General features: G+C 36.8%; 1 protein-coding gene across 5 annotated transcripts in view; it reads left to right on the top strand.

Annotated features, from left to right (window-relative positions):
• The first annotated feature begins 1,049 nt into the window (after positions 1-1,049).
• LOC108998280 (ethylene-responsive transcription factor-like protein At4g13040) overlaps positions 1,050-16,122 on the top strand; it is a 28,792-nt gene continuing 13,719 nt past the window's right edge. Inside the window, exons 1-6 of one of the 5 annotated variants that reach the window (XM_018974797.2) lie at positions 1,059-1,356; positions 2,373-2,517; positions 3,121-3,252; positions 3,484-3,611; positions 8,693-8,768; positions 10,767-10,947. In XM_018974797.2, coding sequence (XP_018830342.1) covers positions 3,210-3,252; positions 3,484-3,611; positions 8,693-8,768; positions 10,767-10,947 — 428 coding nt within the window. In that variant the 5' untranslated portion in view covers positions 1,059-1,356; positions 2,373-2,517; positions 3,121-3,209. Of the gene's footprint in view, positions 1,357-1,720; positions 1,753-2,372; positions 2,571-3,120; positions 3,253-3,483; positions 3,612-8,692; positions 8,769-10,766; positions 10,948-16,122 lie in introns of those variants that run through there. The other 4 variants (XM_018974798.2, XM_018974796.2, XM_018974800.2 and 1 more) reach the window with 4 other exon arrangements.

The raw sequence follows: 16,122 nt of genomic DNA, 5'->3' as shown, positions 1-16,122 counted from the left end.
CACACCTTAATCAAATGATTACGTGCACTTCTGAAAATGAATTTCTTACTCCACTATATTTAAAGATTCAAACCTCCCATATCTAGTCGAGACCCTGACTGCTTGAATTTACCCCTGGAATTTGGAAATTTTGTATTATAGGTTGTCACTAGGGCTCTTTTATGTAAAACTTCTATCGATATATATTTTAAGCTAATAAATAATATTTGCAAATAAGATCTTAACAAAGTTAAATGGATGCTTGGTGAATTAGATGATAATAGTTTGAGTTAAAATATTTTATTAGATTTAAAAAAAGAAGGGAGAAAAAATCGAATAAAATTACTATAAAATTTAAATATTATCATAGTATAATTTTTTAATATAATTTTTATTTTAAAATTTGAAAAAATTATATTATTTTTTATGTTTTATTTAGAAGTTTGAAAAAATTATAATGATTAGGTGAAAAAGTTAAAAATTTTAAATTAAAAAATATTAGTATTTAAATAATATTTAAAAATAAAATTAATTATAAAAAATTTTGAAGTGACATGAGATAAGTTTTCCAAATAAATATCTTTTTCAGGTCACGTTTCAACATGTCAGCTATCTAACATTATTTAGAGCCATTGCATAATAGAAGTGCTAGATCCCTAAAGAGAACTATAAAAAATCATCTTATAAATTGATATATATATGTTTATTTTTATAATTCTTTTTAATTTATTTTATCTAATTATTATAATTTTTTTAAATCTTAAAATAAAAATAATATTAAAAAAATATATTATAATAATATATTATTTAATTTTTAATTTTAATTTCAATTTATCTTATCTTATGTGAAAATAAAGAACTTTAGAATACAATGTAGTATATCAAATCTGTCACTTTGTTAGATACTTTTTAGGATTAGAATTCGGAATTGTCCCCGAAGTTAAATTAAAAGCCGCCCTTCTCACGATGTATTTCCAAAGCTTGGAAAGGGCAGCACGGGGAAACCCAACCAAACTACATCATAGTAATATCAAACATCGTATAATATACGTTGTCCTACTCTCTTATTCATCCTTCACTCTCTCTCTCTCCCCAAAACTACTAAGTTCCTCTCTCCACACCATTAAACCACCCCCACCACCACCCTCCTCTCTCCATATAATGAGAAGAAGAGAGACATAAAAACAAAAGGTGGTAGATGCATGAGCCACAAACCCATTTACATAATCTCTCTTTCTCTCTCCCCGTCTCTTGCACACTCACCACCTTTCCTTCCTAAATCCTAAATCCCTTTGCCACTTTGCAACAGATTTCTCACCAACCACCTCTTCGATTCTCCTCCGGCTCCCACAACCGCCGCCTTCTTTGCCTCTTCAGGTACAAACAATGCCTGCCTCTATTCCTTTTGGCTTTGGTTCTTGTTCTTACTTTTAGGTAGTCCATGCTTGACTTGTCAGCTGGTCTTTGGTCATGAGCATTCTGCGTTGACGTCCTTCACGGCAGTCAAGTTTTCTGTATCTCTTGTCGGCTCTCTGGGTTTCTTGATTTTTCTGTTTTGTTTCGTACAAACCTCATTTTGGACTTTGTTTTGTGTGTGGGTAATTGGGTTTGTCTTTGCTATTAACCCCTTCAAGAAAGGTGGTAGGTTGGTCGTGTTGACTTTGTTTCCCAGGACAGAGAATAGTAAATCCTACTAAGGAAGTCTTTTTGGTGTTTGCGTTGGTTTCTCTGGACTCTAATCCTATTTAGCATGACGGCTGTTTTGCGATTAATGTATGCAAACTTCAATATATTACTTCTCGGTGGTTTTTTTTTTCTTTTAAAAACAAATTATTTGTGGGGTTTATGTTATGCCACCCTTCTTCAAGCTTGCGATTGACATACCAATTTCATCAGCTTTAAAAGAAGATTGACCCGTTTCCATGGGAGATTTTTGGTGTTCGCATTGGTTTGAATTCATTCTATTTGTGTATAGATTGTATTCGTAGTCAGGATCAATCGCATTATTTCCCCTTAAATGCATATAAATCGAAGTCAAGCTTGGCTCTTAGTGAAATATCAAGAGGAAATTATTGTTTGTTATTTTATCAACGTGTTCCTGTTCTAGTGTGATTGATGAGATATATCCTGGGTGTTGGAAATTTCTAGTTGCCATAAATATTAATTTTCAGCCTGTCCTTTGTAGCCTGTCAAGATGTATTTGCGTGGTGGTAGTTGATATTAACTTCAAGATGATTTCAATACACGGTGATCTGTTATCCCCCTGATCATATACACTCATTTCTCAGACCTTTCCCTTAGTCTTTACTCATATTTTTTCAGAGTTTGGATAACAATACGCCCATCAAATGTGTAACCGTTGCCTTACAAGATTTTCTTTTTTCCTTTTCCAGTTTTGTTTTTGCGCGCATGTGGAAAAGCCCATAGCAAGCAGTGGGTGTAGGCTGTGCCAACCCATAACCATAATCTTACTTGTCAAAGAACAAATACTCCTTCCAGTATTGATTCATTTAGATTCTCCTTGAGGCTATGTCGATGGTATTGAGCTTAACTTTGGAAGTAGGCAAATCATCAATGAACTGATACTGCTGGTATAGCAAATTGTGCTGATGTGGAGTTTCCATTTTATTGATGATCAGGCATGAAACATAAATGAAATCATGAACTTTTATAATATGCTGTCTGCTAGTGGAAGTCATCCTTCAGACACGAAACACATATGAAATCATAGATTTTTATAAGAGGTTGTCTGCTAGTGGAAGTTATCCTTCAGTTGGAAGTTCTTTTTTTTTTTTTTAAAAAAAAAAAATTATATACACATAATGATAATAGAAGGATGCCTCTTGTCGCAAACTTCATAATGTTCTCCATGAGCAACAGCAGTTGTATTCAAATGACGCTGTTCTCTATATTTGTGTCTGAGCATTCTGTATTTAGTTTCATTTATTTGTCATCCTTAGCATATACAAGTGCTTAGAAGTTGCTATCATCTCTTTTGGAATGGTTTCAAATTGTGTATATAATAGGTTAAGTCTTTATTAATAGTTGTACTTATAAAAAAATGTCTTTATTAATAGTTGTAATTTTTTACTTTGACTCTCTGTTATATGTGTACCTTCATTATAAGTGCTCTTGTTTTAGTGATCCAAGGAGCTAGGTGATAACCGTGATATGTGAGAGAAGCGACCAAGTAAAGTGGTGTACGTTAATTGAAAATTTTTAGTCAAAACATGGTGAGCTTACGAAGACGCAAGCTTCTGGGACTATGCTCTGGTAATTAATTTCTGAAATCGATACATTGAAATTATCAATTACTTCTGTTGAACTGACCCTATATAGGCTGCTGCCTGAACTCAGATTATTAGCACGATTTTTTTATTAGTAGTTACCACCATTTTCTATCATGAAGGCTGCAGCTCTATCTTCATGTTTCTGATTCTAGATAATTTACATTCTGCTGAACTAGAATCTTTTCTTATTACCAAAATCAATGGGCCTCTGCAGGGAGAGGTTCTTTCATCGCTCCACTTCCTAGGTTTTTTAATGGAACTGCTGCTGAAAATCCCACCCATTATAACAATCCAGTCAGAGTGCATCCAGGGCCTTCAGTTGATGTAAACCAGCTATTGGGGGTAAGAATTATTACTCCTTATTCAACCATCAGCATCAGATATGGGATTGATGGTGTTGTTGCTTTGCCTATAGGTGCCTATCATCATATTGTGCTCTGCAACTCATGACATTTTTTCTGAAAAGTTTGTCTTAATAAGATGTCTTAGAATCAACCTTTAGTTTCAACTTTCTATTCTTGGCACATAGCATATTCTGTCCAAACATAATGGTAGTGGTGGTACCTCCCTAATAATTTTATACACTGAAAAGTAATTTTATTCCACTACTTTGTTATTGTAAAATTCAATGATTTGTTTCAGCAAATTTATGGGTTGTGCAAGTAAGTTATTCCAACCTCCAATCTCTAACCCCATTTACTTAGTTAAAAATAATTCATTCTGCCACTTGACAACTGGGTTGGTCAAACTTCATTGTTGATTGTCTTTATTTATATTTCTATCATAAAGATATTTTTTGACTGGGCAATGTGCCAAAATAATGTAGAAAAGAATTAACTAATTAACTTATCCCCATTTACATCAGCCAATTCATGTAGAATCACTAATAAATACATAACTTAATTATGGTTCGTAGGTGTCGTTGTTGACATTTTCATACTTTAGGTGTATGTCATGGTAACATTATTTGGCTTAACTTATATGGAAGTAATCTCTGAGATTTATATGGAAGAAATCTCCTATATAAAATCTATGGAAGTAAAGGAAAAAAATGTAAGATGGAACACCATCATCATGAGAATCATGTGACTATTCTCAAACTTAAAGTGGTAGCCAAGTTATCATAACTATCCGGCAATGACATTTGTAGCTGAATGGAAACTGAGGGTCTTTTTTATCACTAGGATTTATTTTTCATGAACCATGATTGGAAAGATTCAGATAGTATTGTTCATATTTACTCTTCTGTATTTTCATGATGTGTATGATACGATGAACTGGTTTCCTCTTTCAAGTCAGAGTTAAGGTAGTAAATTTTCCAACTAAATTGGCAAGAAAAGCAAGACTCAGGATATGATAAATCCACCACAGGCTCTTGGCAAGTCTATGAGGGGCTGACATTCTGTTTTTAGTGGAAAAACTTAATCTAGGTAACATGTTTTGATAGGCTGGACTCACAGATATTTAAGTGGTCAAGTCTTAAAAGGTCTGGGATATTGATGCCCTTGATTCCTAGGTCTTTTGACCCAGAAGGTAAATAGCAGTATGCTTTTTTGATTATCTATAATTCTGAGTTGGAAGAACCAATGGTAGATTTGGAATGTTTTTTTGATTCACGGTACAAGTGGAATGTTCATGTTCTTTTTTAGCAAGTACTGTAGGACAATGGAGGCAATTCATTTCTTTTTTGATGAATAAGAAACTTTTATAGAGACAAGTAACAAGGCAAAGCCACACAGGAAGTATACAAAAACTGAACCTAATTACAAGTCAGGAGCTAGAAAAAGAAAGAAGAAAATCATGGACACTAGTTCCATTAAACACAATAGCCGAACCCCACTGAATAAGGCATTAAAGAAAAAACATTTAAGTTCATCCACTGAGCGTTCCTTATCTTCAAAGCATCGACTATTCCTCTCAACCCAAATACACCACACAAGGCATAAAGTGATCATATTCCAAACAACAGCAATTTGCACATTACCTCTTAAACCTCCCCAGCAAGCAAAAAGATCCACCACCCTCCTATTGAACACTTCATACCATAACAACCTAGTCACTTCACGATGTAATAATAAATGATCCACCAATTCACCAGATTTCTTGCATAAGAAACATCAATCCAAAACAATTAATCCACACTTTCCTGAGATTATCCAACGTCAAAATCCTCCCTAAAGAAGCAGACCAGCCAAAGAACACAACCTTTGAAGGCACCTTACTCTTCGAAGGAAAAGAGTGAACCCATTCGGCCTAGACAATGTCTTATACAAAGAACGAACTGAAAACTTCTTGTTACCAGTGTGCATCCAGACCATCTTATCCCTCACATCCCGTCCAAGCTGGGTAGCATACAATAAACTAAACAATTCAGAAACTGCCCCCATTTCCCAATCATTCACAACTCTAGAAAACAGAACATTCCAATGGGATGAGCCACTAGAACAATCCAAAATCTCAGCCACAGAAGCATTGGATTTTGAGAAATACGAAAGAGATCTGGAAATACAGCACAAAGAGCCCTACCACCACACCAAGGATCGTGCCAAAAACGAATTCGGGAGCCATCACCAACCACGAAGATGACATGTTTTTCAAAAACATCCGAACCACTCCTAATATTTTTCTTTCCACACACCTACACCATAAGTACCTCTTACCTCATTAGAACTCCACCCCACCCTCCCCCCAAACACTTCGATATTTAGAATCAACCATAGATCTCCACAATGAATTGCAATCCTGATGATATCGCCACAACCACTTCCCAAAAAGAACTCAACTTCCTAAACCCCAACCCACCACACGACAAAGGAGTACAAATCTTATCCCAACTAACCTAATAAAACTTAGCTTTCTCCCCACAAAAAGTCTCGAAATAACTTCTCCAACCGATTTGCCACACTAATTGGAATGGGAAATAAGGATAGAAAAGATGTAGGAGGGTTAGACAAAGTACTTTTGATAAGGGTCTTTTCCTCCTTTTGACAAATACAACCTCTTCCATCTCGCCAACCTTCTCTCTACCTTCTTCAACACCCCATCCCAAACAGTACTTGCCTTGAACATAGCCCCCAAAGGAAGCCCATGGTATCTAATCGGCAAAGAGGAAACCTGACAATCTAGAATACTTGCCAACCTACTCATATTTCTCACTTGGCCCACTGGTACCATCTCAAACTTTCCTAGATTTACCTTAAGGTCCGACACAACCTCAAAACAAAGCAGAAGCGCTTGCAGAGTTTGCACATGACCTGGATTCACATCACTAAACAACAGAGTATCATCTGCAAACAAAAGATGAGAAATTGTAACCAAGTCGTCTTGAGGCCCTCCCACCTTGAAACCTGACAACAAACCACCGCCAACTGTAGCCCCCAACATAGGACTAAGAGCATCCATCATGATGACAAAAAGAAAGGGAGACAACGGGTCCCTTGTCTCAAACCACGATAACTATTAAAAAATCCCTCAGGAGAGCCATTCACTAAAATTGAGAAACGAGCAGTCGAAACACAATGTTTGATCCAACCACACCACCTCCCCCCAAAACGACATTTCCTTAGAAGAGAAAACAAAAAATTCCAATTGACGTAATCATAAGCCTTCTCCATGTCAAACTTACATAAAATACCATGCTCACCCGATTTAATTCTACTATCCAGACATTCATTTGCAATTAAAGTGGAATCCAAAATTTGCTTCCCTCTAACAAACGCATTCTGAGATTTCGAAACAATCATCTCCATGACATTACTCAATCGATAGGCCAAAACTTCAGAAATAATTTTATGAACCCCATTAACTAGACTAATGGGACGAAAATCCTCCACATAAAAAGCTCCCGCCCTTTTTGGGATAAGTGCAATAAAAGTAACTATTTCAAACTTACTGAAAAAGAATAATTCTTGAAACACTTTAATCACATCCTCCCTCATAATGTCCCAACAATCTTGAAAGAAAGCCATGGTAAAACCATCCGGACTAGGAGCCTTATCTTTGACCATCCCTCTTACCACAGTAAGAACTTTGTTCTCGTTGAAAGGTCGCTCAAGCCATTGAGTACTCAAAGGATCAATACTATCAAACTCTAAACCATCCAGTTTTGGCCTCCAATTGTGCTGCTCCATAATGAGATTCTCGTAGAAATTGCAAATATGCTCCTTAATTTCAGTCTGATAAGAAAAAACAGCACCATCAACCTCAATCAATTTGATAGCATTGTTTATCCGATGAGAGTTTGCCACCCTGTGAAAAAACTTTGTACATTTATCCCCTTCTTATAAACCATAGGGCCCTTGATTTCTGCCTCCACGATATCTCATCCATCAAAATCACCTTCTCTAGTTCAGACCCAATAGACCTTTTCCTCAAAATCTCATCTTCCAAAAGAATGCTATCCTCTGCCTGACTCTCCAATCCCTGCAATTCCTCAATAAGGGACTCCTTATGTCTATCCACATTCCCAAAGACTTGCTTATTCCATTCCTTCAAATCCTTCTGCAAAGCCTTTAAAACTTACCAGCCAATATGAAACTAGGGGTACCACACAATTGGTAGGAAGTCCACTGTTGTTTCAACATCTTGAAACCACCAGCCAACAGCTACATATTCTCAAACTTAAAATATCTATGACTTCCGTGAATACCACCACAATCCAAGAGAATAGGGAAATGGTCCGAACAAATTCTAGACAAACGCTTCTGGTACACCTTAGTGAAGTGAGATTCCCACGAAGGAGATACCAAAAACCTGTCCAAACAAGACCAGGTCCTATTATTGGACCACGTAAAGGCACCCCCCGCAAGAGGTAAGTCAACAAAATCAGCCTCGAAAATGAATTTAGAGAGCTCCCTCATTGCCGAGGTAAAACTAGAATCCGACGATCTCTCACTCGGAAAATGAGTTACGTTGAAATCCCCCTCCAACACACTAAGGCACATCCCACCAACTAATTAAACCAGCAATCTCATTTCACAACAATCTTCTACTGCTGTCCACAGTACAGTAGGGCCATAAATACCAGCAAAAGCCCATTCAAAACCGTCTTCTACATTTTCTAAAATGACAGGCCTCCGAAAACTCCCCTATACATTCCCCTCCAAAATCTCCACTACCCTCCTATCCCATGGAGGCAATTCATGATGAGCGGTCGTAGTAGTGCACGACTCTTTTTGTATAGGAAAAGGGAATTACAAAATGCTTATCCTAATCAGTCATTCCATGTTTTATGTGGTAGGTTTATTTGACATACAATGGGTATATATCCCAACATATATAATTTTCGATCAATGCCTTGCAGAACTCAGGGCATTAGATTCTATGCTTTATCGATACAATGGCTAACTAGTCAGCTGTTTGCATAATATATAATACTATTATATACTTTAAACTTACCTTTTGAGCTATTCAATGTTTCCCAGAATAAACTAGGGCCTAAATCATCAAATGAATCTGGTTCAAGCTCATCAAAAGAGCAGCCCATTCAACCAGAAGCAGGTTTGTTGTTTTAACACTTATCTGCCCTAAATATGCTTGAGTTAAGTAAATCAGAGTGGACTTAAATTTGTTCAGCCATCGCTTCAAAGATTGGATATATTTTGTGTTTTTTGTCCAGTATCTGTTTGATAATTTAGTAGATGGCCATAGACTCATAATTGCTGTATACCTTACAGAGACACGCACAAAACATTTTCTTTTTCTAATTTTAAAATAACTTGCCTCTTGTATGCTGGGGAATGCTTACTAGAAGGACCTGAGACAAAAATAATAGAATTAAGGAACAAGGAACGTGATAGAGTTCTCATAGAACAAGATGACGAAATTGGCACTATGGTTTGAGTGCCTTTATGTGAAACCTTCTCCCCTTCAAGTCTTCAAAATACCCTTGGTCTATTAAAGACAGTTATATACTATCTTATATTGTATTTGGTGTTTGAACAATGCTTCTATCAGAAATTTAAAAAAGATCTAAACCCCCAATTTTCTTTTCTGGGCATCAGTACAAACTGTTCTATCAATCTTTCCTGAGTCATGTGTTCTTGTTCAATTTTCCCCCTCAGTAAATCCTGGATAGTATCCTTGTGAGTAAACTGGGTATAATCTGTAAACCTCTTGTGGCTTTTGCTCGCTCGCTCTTGCTGTGTTAGGCACCAATGTCCTCTATATATGCTTCAAGATTGAACTCCCATATTTTGTGCTATTGTTAAAGATCATGTAAAACCGACTCAACAACCTGATTTAGGGGACTATGACCTCAAGAATGAGAATACCTGTACCTTCATGATATAAAGTTTTAAACTTTGCAGTAAAGTCAAAGTAAGAGTCTTCTACTTGGGCTTGGGCTTTTGCCTATCCTTATGATCAATAAAATATTATTTACTGATAAAAAAAAAAAAATCTTCTACATATAAAATATCATAAATGTTAACAAATTTAAAAAACTCTCTGAAACTAGTCCTTTCCTCTTAAGTCATCATTCTAATCTTCTACTGGTCTTACTGTAAATTGACGTTATTTTATGTATTTATCTGTAGTTTTAGCAGATATCCGTTATAAACTTAGTCAGTTCCATTAGATTAGTTGGTCATGAAATCATCCCAGCTGGAATCTGTTTGTTCTCTCCATATCAATTCTCTGGAACATGCTGAAGTGTTTTTCCTGAACTGATTCCTCTTAATTTAACTTGCAGTAAACTAATTTTTCTGTTTTTCCGAAATTACTTCATAATGATGTGTCGTAGTTCTGGAGATTCTACTACTTGTAGGGATGAAAAACTGTTTAATTTGAAGAGCTAACATTGAGAAATCATGCACTGAAAGATCCAATTTTGTACATGGCACATGTGTGTGACTGAGTTTTTCATTCACCTTGTGCATCATAGTGTCTTATGAGATCTGATCTATTTGCTCCTCTCTACGGTCTCACAGGAGCTGCTTCAATAGTTTTTATTTCCTTTAAATGAGATCCTCTGTTTTGAGTGGAAGACAACACAATGTTGAGGACCCAATTTTATCATGTACTTCATATAAATTGAGTGCAAAGTGAGAATTTCGAGGCAAAGAAGTCAATGTCTAATTATATAGTTTGGTCATTGATGTCTTAAAAGACAGCAGACACCATGTTGAAATTTTTGGATCTAGGTTTTTGGTATGGAAGAGTGTTTTAGCGGGTGCATATTCTTGATCTATGGGAGATTTTCCTGTTTTAATTGGTTCCATTGATATACTACTTTGTAGTATTCGGATGTATGTGTCTTTCATCCTTCAGTTTATACTTTTAATTGTATTTTAGTCTATATCTCATAAAAAAACTTGTATTTTTTAGAATGGAATACATGCTACGACTCTCATGGAGATTGCATTTCATTTCTTTTAAAGTATAAATGATTAATATATAGTTAGATGTTTCTTATTTGATCTTTTGAGTGCAAAATATTGGTAGTTCTTGGCTGCTCGGAAATTTGACTTGTGTTCCTCTCTGTTTTTCTATTCATAGGACCACCAATAAAACGCAGAAAGCGACACAGGAGAAAGAATTTTCAAAACCAAGAACCATGTCTGATGAGAGGTGTGTATTTCAAAAATATGAAATGGCAGGCAGCAATAAAAGTAGATAAGAAACAAATTCACCTCGGAACTGTTGGTTCACAAGAAGAGGCTGCTCGTTTGTATGATAGGTAGTACTTTGAACTTCACCTTTGTTTATACGAACAATTGTTATTTACAAAATTTTTTAGTGTTAAAAGTAACACTGAGATTATGCAAAACAAGATTTTTGGAACCAACTCCCTGTAACACCCCTCCTGATAAAATTAGTAACGGTACTTTGTTACTTTCCATAGCAGCAGGTAATAAGAGTTCTTAAACTGTAGATATTTTAAAACAAGATAGAATTATTTATTGGACCTTGAGATGTCAAATGTAATAATTTGGATATATCAAAATTAAGGAGAAACATAATGTCATACAGTAATCTTAAACAAAATGCTGATAGTTCATGTGATAAACACTCAATCTTCACTAGGTCAATGTCTCCTCGACTGACTCTGGCCTGCAGGTTCATTTTAATCTTTGCCCTGATAATTTTAAAAGACAAAATAAAAAATGAGTCAAGACTTAGTAAGTAGCACTTCTTAATGTAAAATGTGGTCAATTAGGTTTTATTTAAAATCATCTGTATACACTTTTCACATTCCAAGCACAATGTCAAACCCTTGTCTTTAAAATCTTAATGCCTCACAAATATTAACCCTTGTGTACCTAGGTTGTGCACCAGCCCCACTGCTTGTAGCCACAAGGGGAGCCACTTGTGGAGTGAAAACATCCCAGTGGACCGCACTTACTCAATTTTTTTAGTGTAGCTCTCACATCCATCAATTTTCTCTGGGATTGTCACATCATCATCATACTGCCAAAATGAAATCCTTCGGAAACCTTTCATTCACTATCTTACTTTATTTTCATTCTTTCATTTCTCAGAACTTTCATAACATGAACACATATTCATTAGATATTATATGGCACAAGCATCACCTTAAAGCATCTGCAAACTTGACTTTACAACATATCATAGAAGTTGCATAAAAAGGGCTCACACGAAAGATCTGTATAATATATTACTTGAAACTTTCCGTTTGGGAACACAACTGTTCTCAGATATTCTCAGACTATTTCACTACTAACAAACTGTTCACTACTATTCACATATCATCTGAGATACTCTTAGTATCCAAACAGAGCCTTATTTGAAAAAAATGTTACATGAACTAGAATATCAAGGGATTGATCATACTACTTAGTACTTACTTTGTTTTGATAGTCTTGAAATTCAACACTTTGCTAGCAACCTAAGGAAACATACCTGCTTACTATTATTTATTGCATACACTTCTCCAATGTTTGAACCTCTTTACACATGCCTTTACACAGATCTGCATCCTTGCTTAATACTTGTGTTTTCTTTGGAAAAAGAAATTCTTTTCATGAATTATCACATAACCTTTGATATGATTGACTTGCTTAACATGTAATATATGACTTTTTCTTATGCTGTTAGGTGTGCCAACACTAACCTTACTCAATTTCTTCCTATGGTTATTAAGTCCTCAAATCGGCCTTTCAAGTTTATGTTTTTAAGCCTAAAAGCTTGCCGCATTCTTACCTTTGATTCAAGCATATGCACATTTAAGGCAGGTGTGGCCTTGGGGTTCTATAATGCAATAATGCAATGATGCCCTATTCTAGGGCTTCGTGGTCACTCTAAGGCCTCATAATCAAGTCTGGTTTTTGGCTTTAAAAGTGAGCTTTAGGGCCCCAAAGTTGTTGCTAAGTGTTGGTGTGTATATGCTGTCAAACCACCAGATATCACTTATTGGACTCCTTGATTTGTCCAAAAGTCATGCAAGTTTAGTAATTGGAGAGGTGACCAGTTTTTTTTTTGGGGGTGGGGAGGGGGAGGGGGGGCATGGCCTTATAGGCCTAGTGAAGTTCCCTTGGAAGGCCTAACAGCAGCCTTTAAGGGGGCCATGCTGTAGAATAATGCAGTGGTCAAGACACCTTTATTGAACTCTAACATGCACATTTGAACTTCCTTTCAAAAGTTATGCTCAAACTCACAATCAACCATGTGTGTAAGATGTGATCATTCTTTTAAACAGATTTTTAAATCAAAATTTGCAAGGAACCTATTTTGTTGATTCTGGATAACATGTAATGAATATCAAACACATGGAAATTCAACTTCACTTGTAGTATGATTTCATAACACATGGAAAATTCAACTTCACTTGTAATATGATCATTAGGACTAGGCAACGGGGGCCCGCCCCGTCTTGGGTCTCGGGAATTAAAACAAATCTTTCTCTTGGTCGCGGCGCCGTCATTCTCTGGTTGTGAACCAGAGAACGACACCGTGGATCTCTAGTCACGAACCTGAGATCCACAGTGCCGTGGGTCTCTGGTTGCAGCGTCATTCTCTGGTCAGGAACCAGAGAACAATGCTGTGGATCTCTAGTCGCAAACTAGAGAACGCCGTCGTTCTCTAGTCGCGAACCAGGACCAATATAGTTGTCGCTTTCTGGTCTTGAATCGTTTTTGTTCAATTTTTTGTTTGATTTTGGTTGCTTGTTTGGATTTCTGTTTATGTTTGGATTTGTTTTTGTTTCAATTTTAGTTGGTTGTTTGGGAATGGAGGAGTGGCCGGTTCCTGCCCTCCATTCATCTGCCCGTATGACGGGGATGGATGGCCTTTCTATAAGGCGGGCACGGGGGAAGGGATAGCATTAGGCGACCCAGCCCGAGCAGGACTGGGGGGTGGAGAGGGCTGGGCTGCTATCCACCCTTACAGGGCGGGTAGCAGGCCTAATGATCATGTTTCATACATTTTACTATGTATGAGGGATGAAATTGTGTGGCAGAGTCTGCCCACTTAAATTTCTTGCACAGGAACCAAATTCTTCTACTTTTTTTTTATAAGTAATAATTTTATTCAAAGAAATAGGAAGTACACAGGATGTATACAAAGGAAACACCTACAACTTCCAAAAACGAAAAGAAACTAACACCAGAAAACTAAACAAAAGCAGAAAATTATCCTCCATTACAAAAGCTTTAACCCAAAAACTCAAAGTACTCAAGAACAAATCCCTAAGCTCTCCCAATGAGCGTTCTTTATCTTCGAAGCATCTCCCATTTCTTTCAAGCCAAATGCACCACATAAGACAAGGAGGAATCATCTTCCAAACTCTCACCGCCTTCTTACAGCCCTTCAAACCCTTCCACCCTACCAACAAATCCACCACATCTCTAGGCATTACCCAAAGTAATCCTGTCCAACTCAAAACCTCATTCCACAAGAATCTTGTCACTTCGCAGTGAAGAAAAAGGTGATTTACTGATTCTTCGTCCCTTTTACACTTCGCAGTGAAGAAAAATGTGATTTACTGATTCTCCATCCCTTTTACACATAACACACCAATCAATAATAAATAGACCTCTCCTTCTAAGATTATCAGTAGTCAATACTTTACCCAAAGATGCTGCCCAACAGAAAAAAGCAACCTTAGAGGGAACTTTCACTTTCCATATACTTTTCCAAGGAAAAACACAACTACTAAGGCTTGACAAAATTCTGTAATAAGAAGAGACTGAAAACTTAGCATTTCCAGCAGGAATCCACTCCATACTATCCTCTCTTTCAAGCACCAACTTTGAACTATAGAGTTTAACCAGCAGAACCTTAACTTCATCCACTTCCCAGTCATTAACGTCCCTTGTAAAAATAATATTCCATTCAACCTTGTTGTTACTACTGCAGTAAGAATCATAAATAGTTGCATTATGATCCCTGGCAATTCTGAAAAGGGTAAGAAATTTCAGTTTAAGTGCAGTATCCCCACACCACAGATCATGCCTGTAGTCGAACATTAGTAGAACATAGAGAGAGAGAATGAATTCGTATTTTCATTTACATTCAACATCCTATACATACTACATACAAATGACCATTGTATACTCATGAACTATACTAATTACAACCATGTCCTCTAACACTCCCCCTCAAACTGGGGCATATATATCATATAAACCTAGCTTGGAACAAATAAACTTTAACCGACTACAACACAATGGTTTGGTAAACATATCTGCAAGTTGATCAGCAGACTTCACAAAGGGTGTAGAAATGTCACCACTTAGTATCTTATCCCGAATGAAGTGATAATTAATCTCAATGTGTTTAGTCCTCTCATGGAATACAGGATTAGATGCAATATGCACTGCAGCTTGGTTATCACAAAATAACTGAAGAGGGACAGGAGCTGGAAACCCAATCTCTTGAAGAAAGTGTTGCAACCATGTCAGCTCACTAGTAGTGTGAGCCATTGCTCTGTATTCGGCTTCTGCACTAGACCGAGCTACTACTGTTTGCTTCTTACTCTTCCATGTAACCAAGTTACCTCCTACAAATGTACAATATCCAGTAGTCGATCTTCTATCTGAAGGAGATCCAGCCCAATCAGCATCTGAAAAGGCTTCAATTCTAAGGTGTCCATTTGGTCTATACAATAGTCCAAGGCCAGGAGCTCGCTTAAGATAACGAAGAATATGGATTACAGCATCCCAATGTGAGACCCTGGGCGTTTGTAGAAATTGGCTCACTACACTCACTGCATAAGAGATATCAGGTCTAGTGATAGTAAGATAATTCAATTTTCCAACAAGTCTTTGATACCGACCCAGGTCTCCAAACAACTCACCTTCATCTTTCAAGAGTTTACGATTTAGGTCCATAGGAGTGTCAATAGGTCGTGCACCTAACATGCCAGTTTCTTCCAGAAGATCAAGTACATATTTTCTCTGAGATAGGTTAATACCTTTTTTAGGTCTACCGACTTCAATTCCAAGAAAGTACCTAAGTTTGCCCAAGTCTTTTGTCTGAAACTGATCATGTAAAAATTGTTTCAGCCTATCAATTCCAGCTGAATCACTCCCAATAATTACAATGTCATCAACATATACAACCAACAAGATATGACCTGCATCACTGTGTAGGTGAAAGACCGAGTGGTCTGTTTGGCATCTATGAAGACCAAATGCTAATACAGCATCAGAGAACCTCCCAAACCATGCTCGAGGAGATTGTTTCAAACCATATAATGCCTTTTTTAATTTGCACACAGTACCTCGATACTCCCCCTGAGCAACAAACCCAGGTGGTTGCTCCATATACACTTCCTCATTTAAGTCGCCATGGAGGAATGCATTTTTAACATCCAACTGAAATAAGGGCCAATCCAAGTTAGCAGCAAGAGAGATCAATACCCGAATAGAAGAAATTTTGGCAACTGGGGAAA

Source organism: Juglans regia, chromosome 12 (genome assembly GCF_001411555.2).
Source record: "Juglans regia cultivar Chandler chromosome 12, Walnut 2.0, whole genome shotgun sequence".
NCBI lineage: Eukaryota > Viridiplantae > Streptophyta > Magnoliopsida > Fagales > Juglandaceae > Juglans > Juglans regia.
This window is presented reverse-complemented; position numbering and strand designations above follow the sequence as displayed.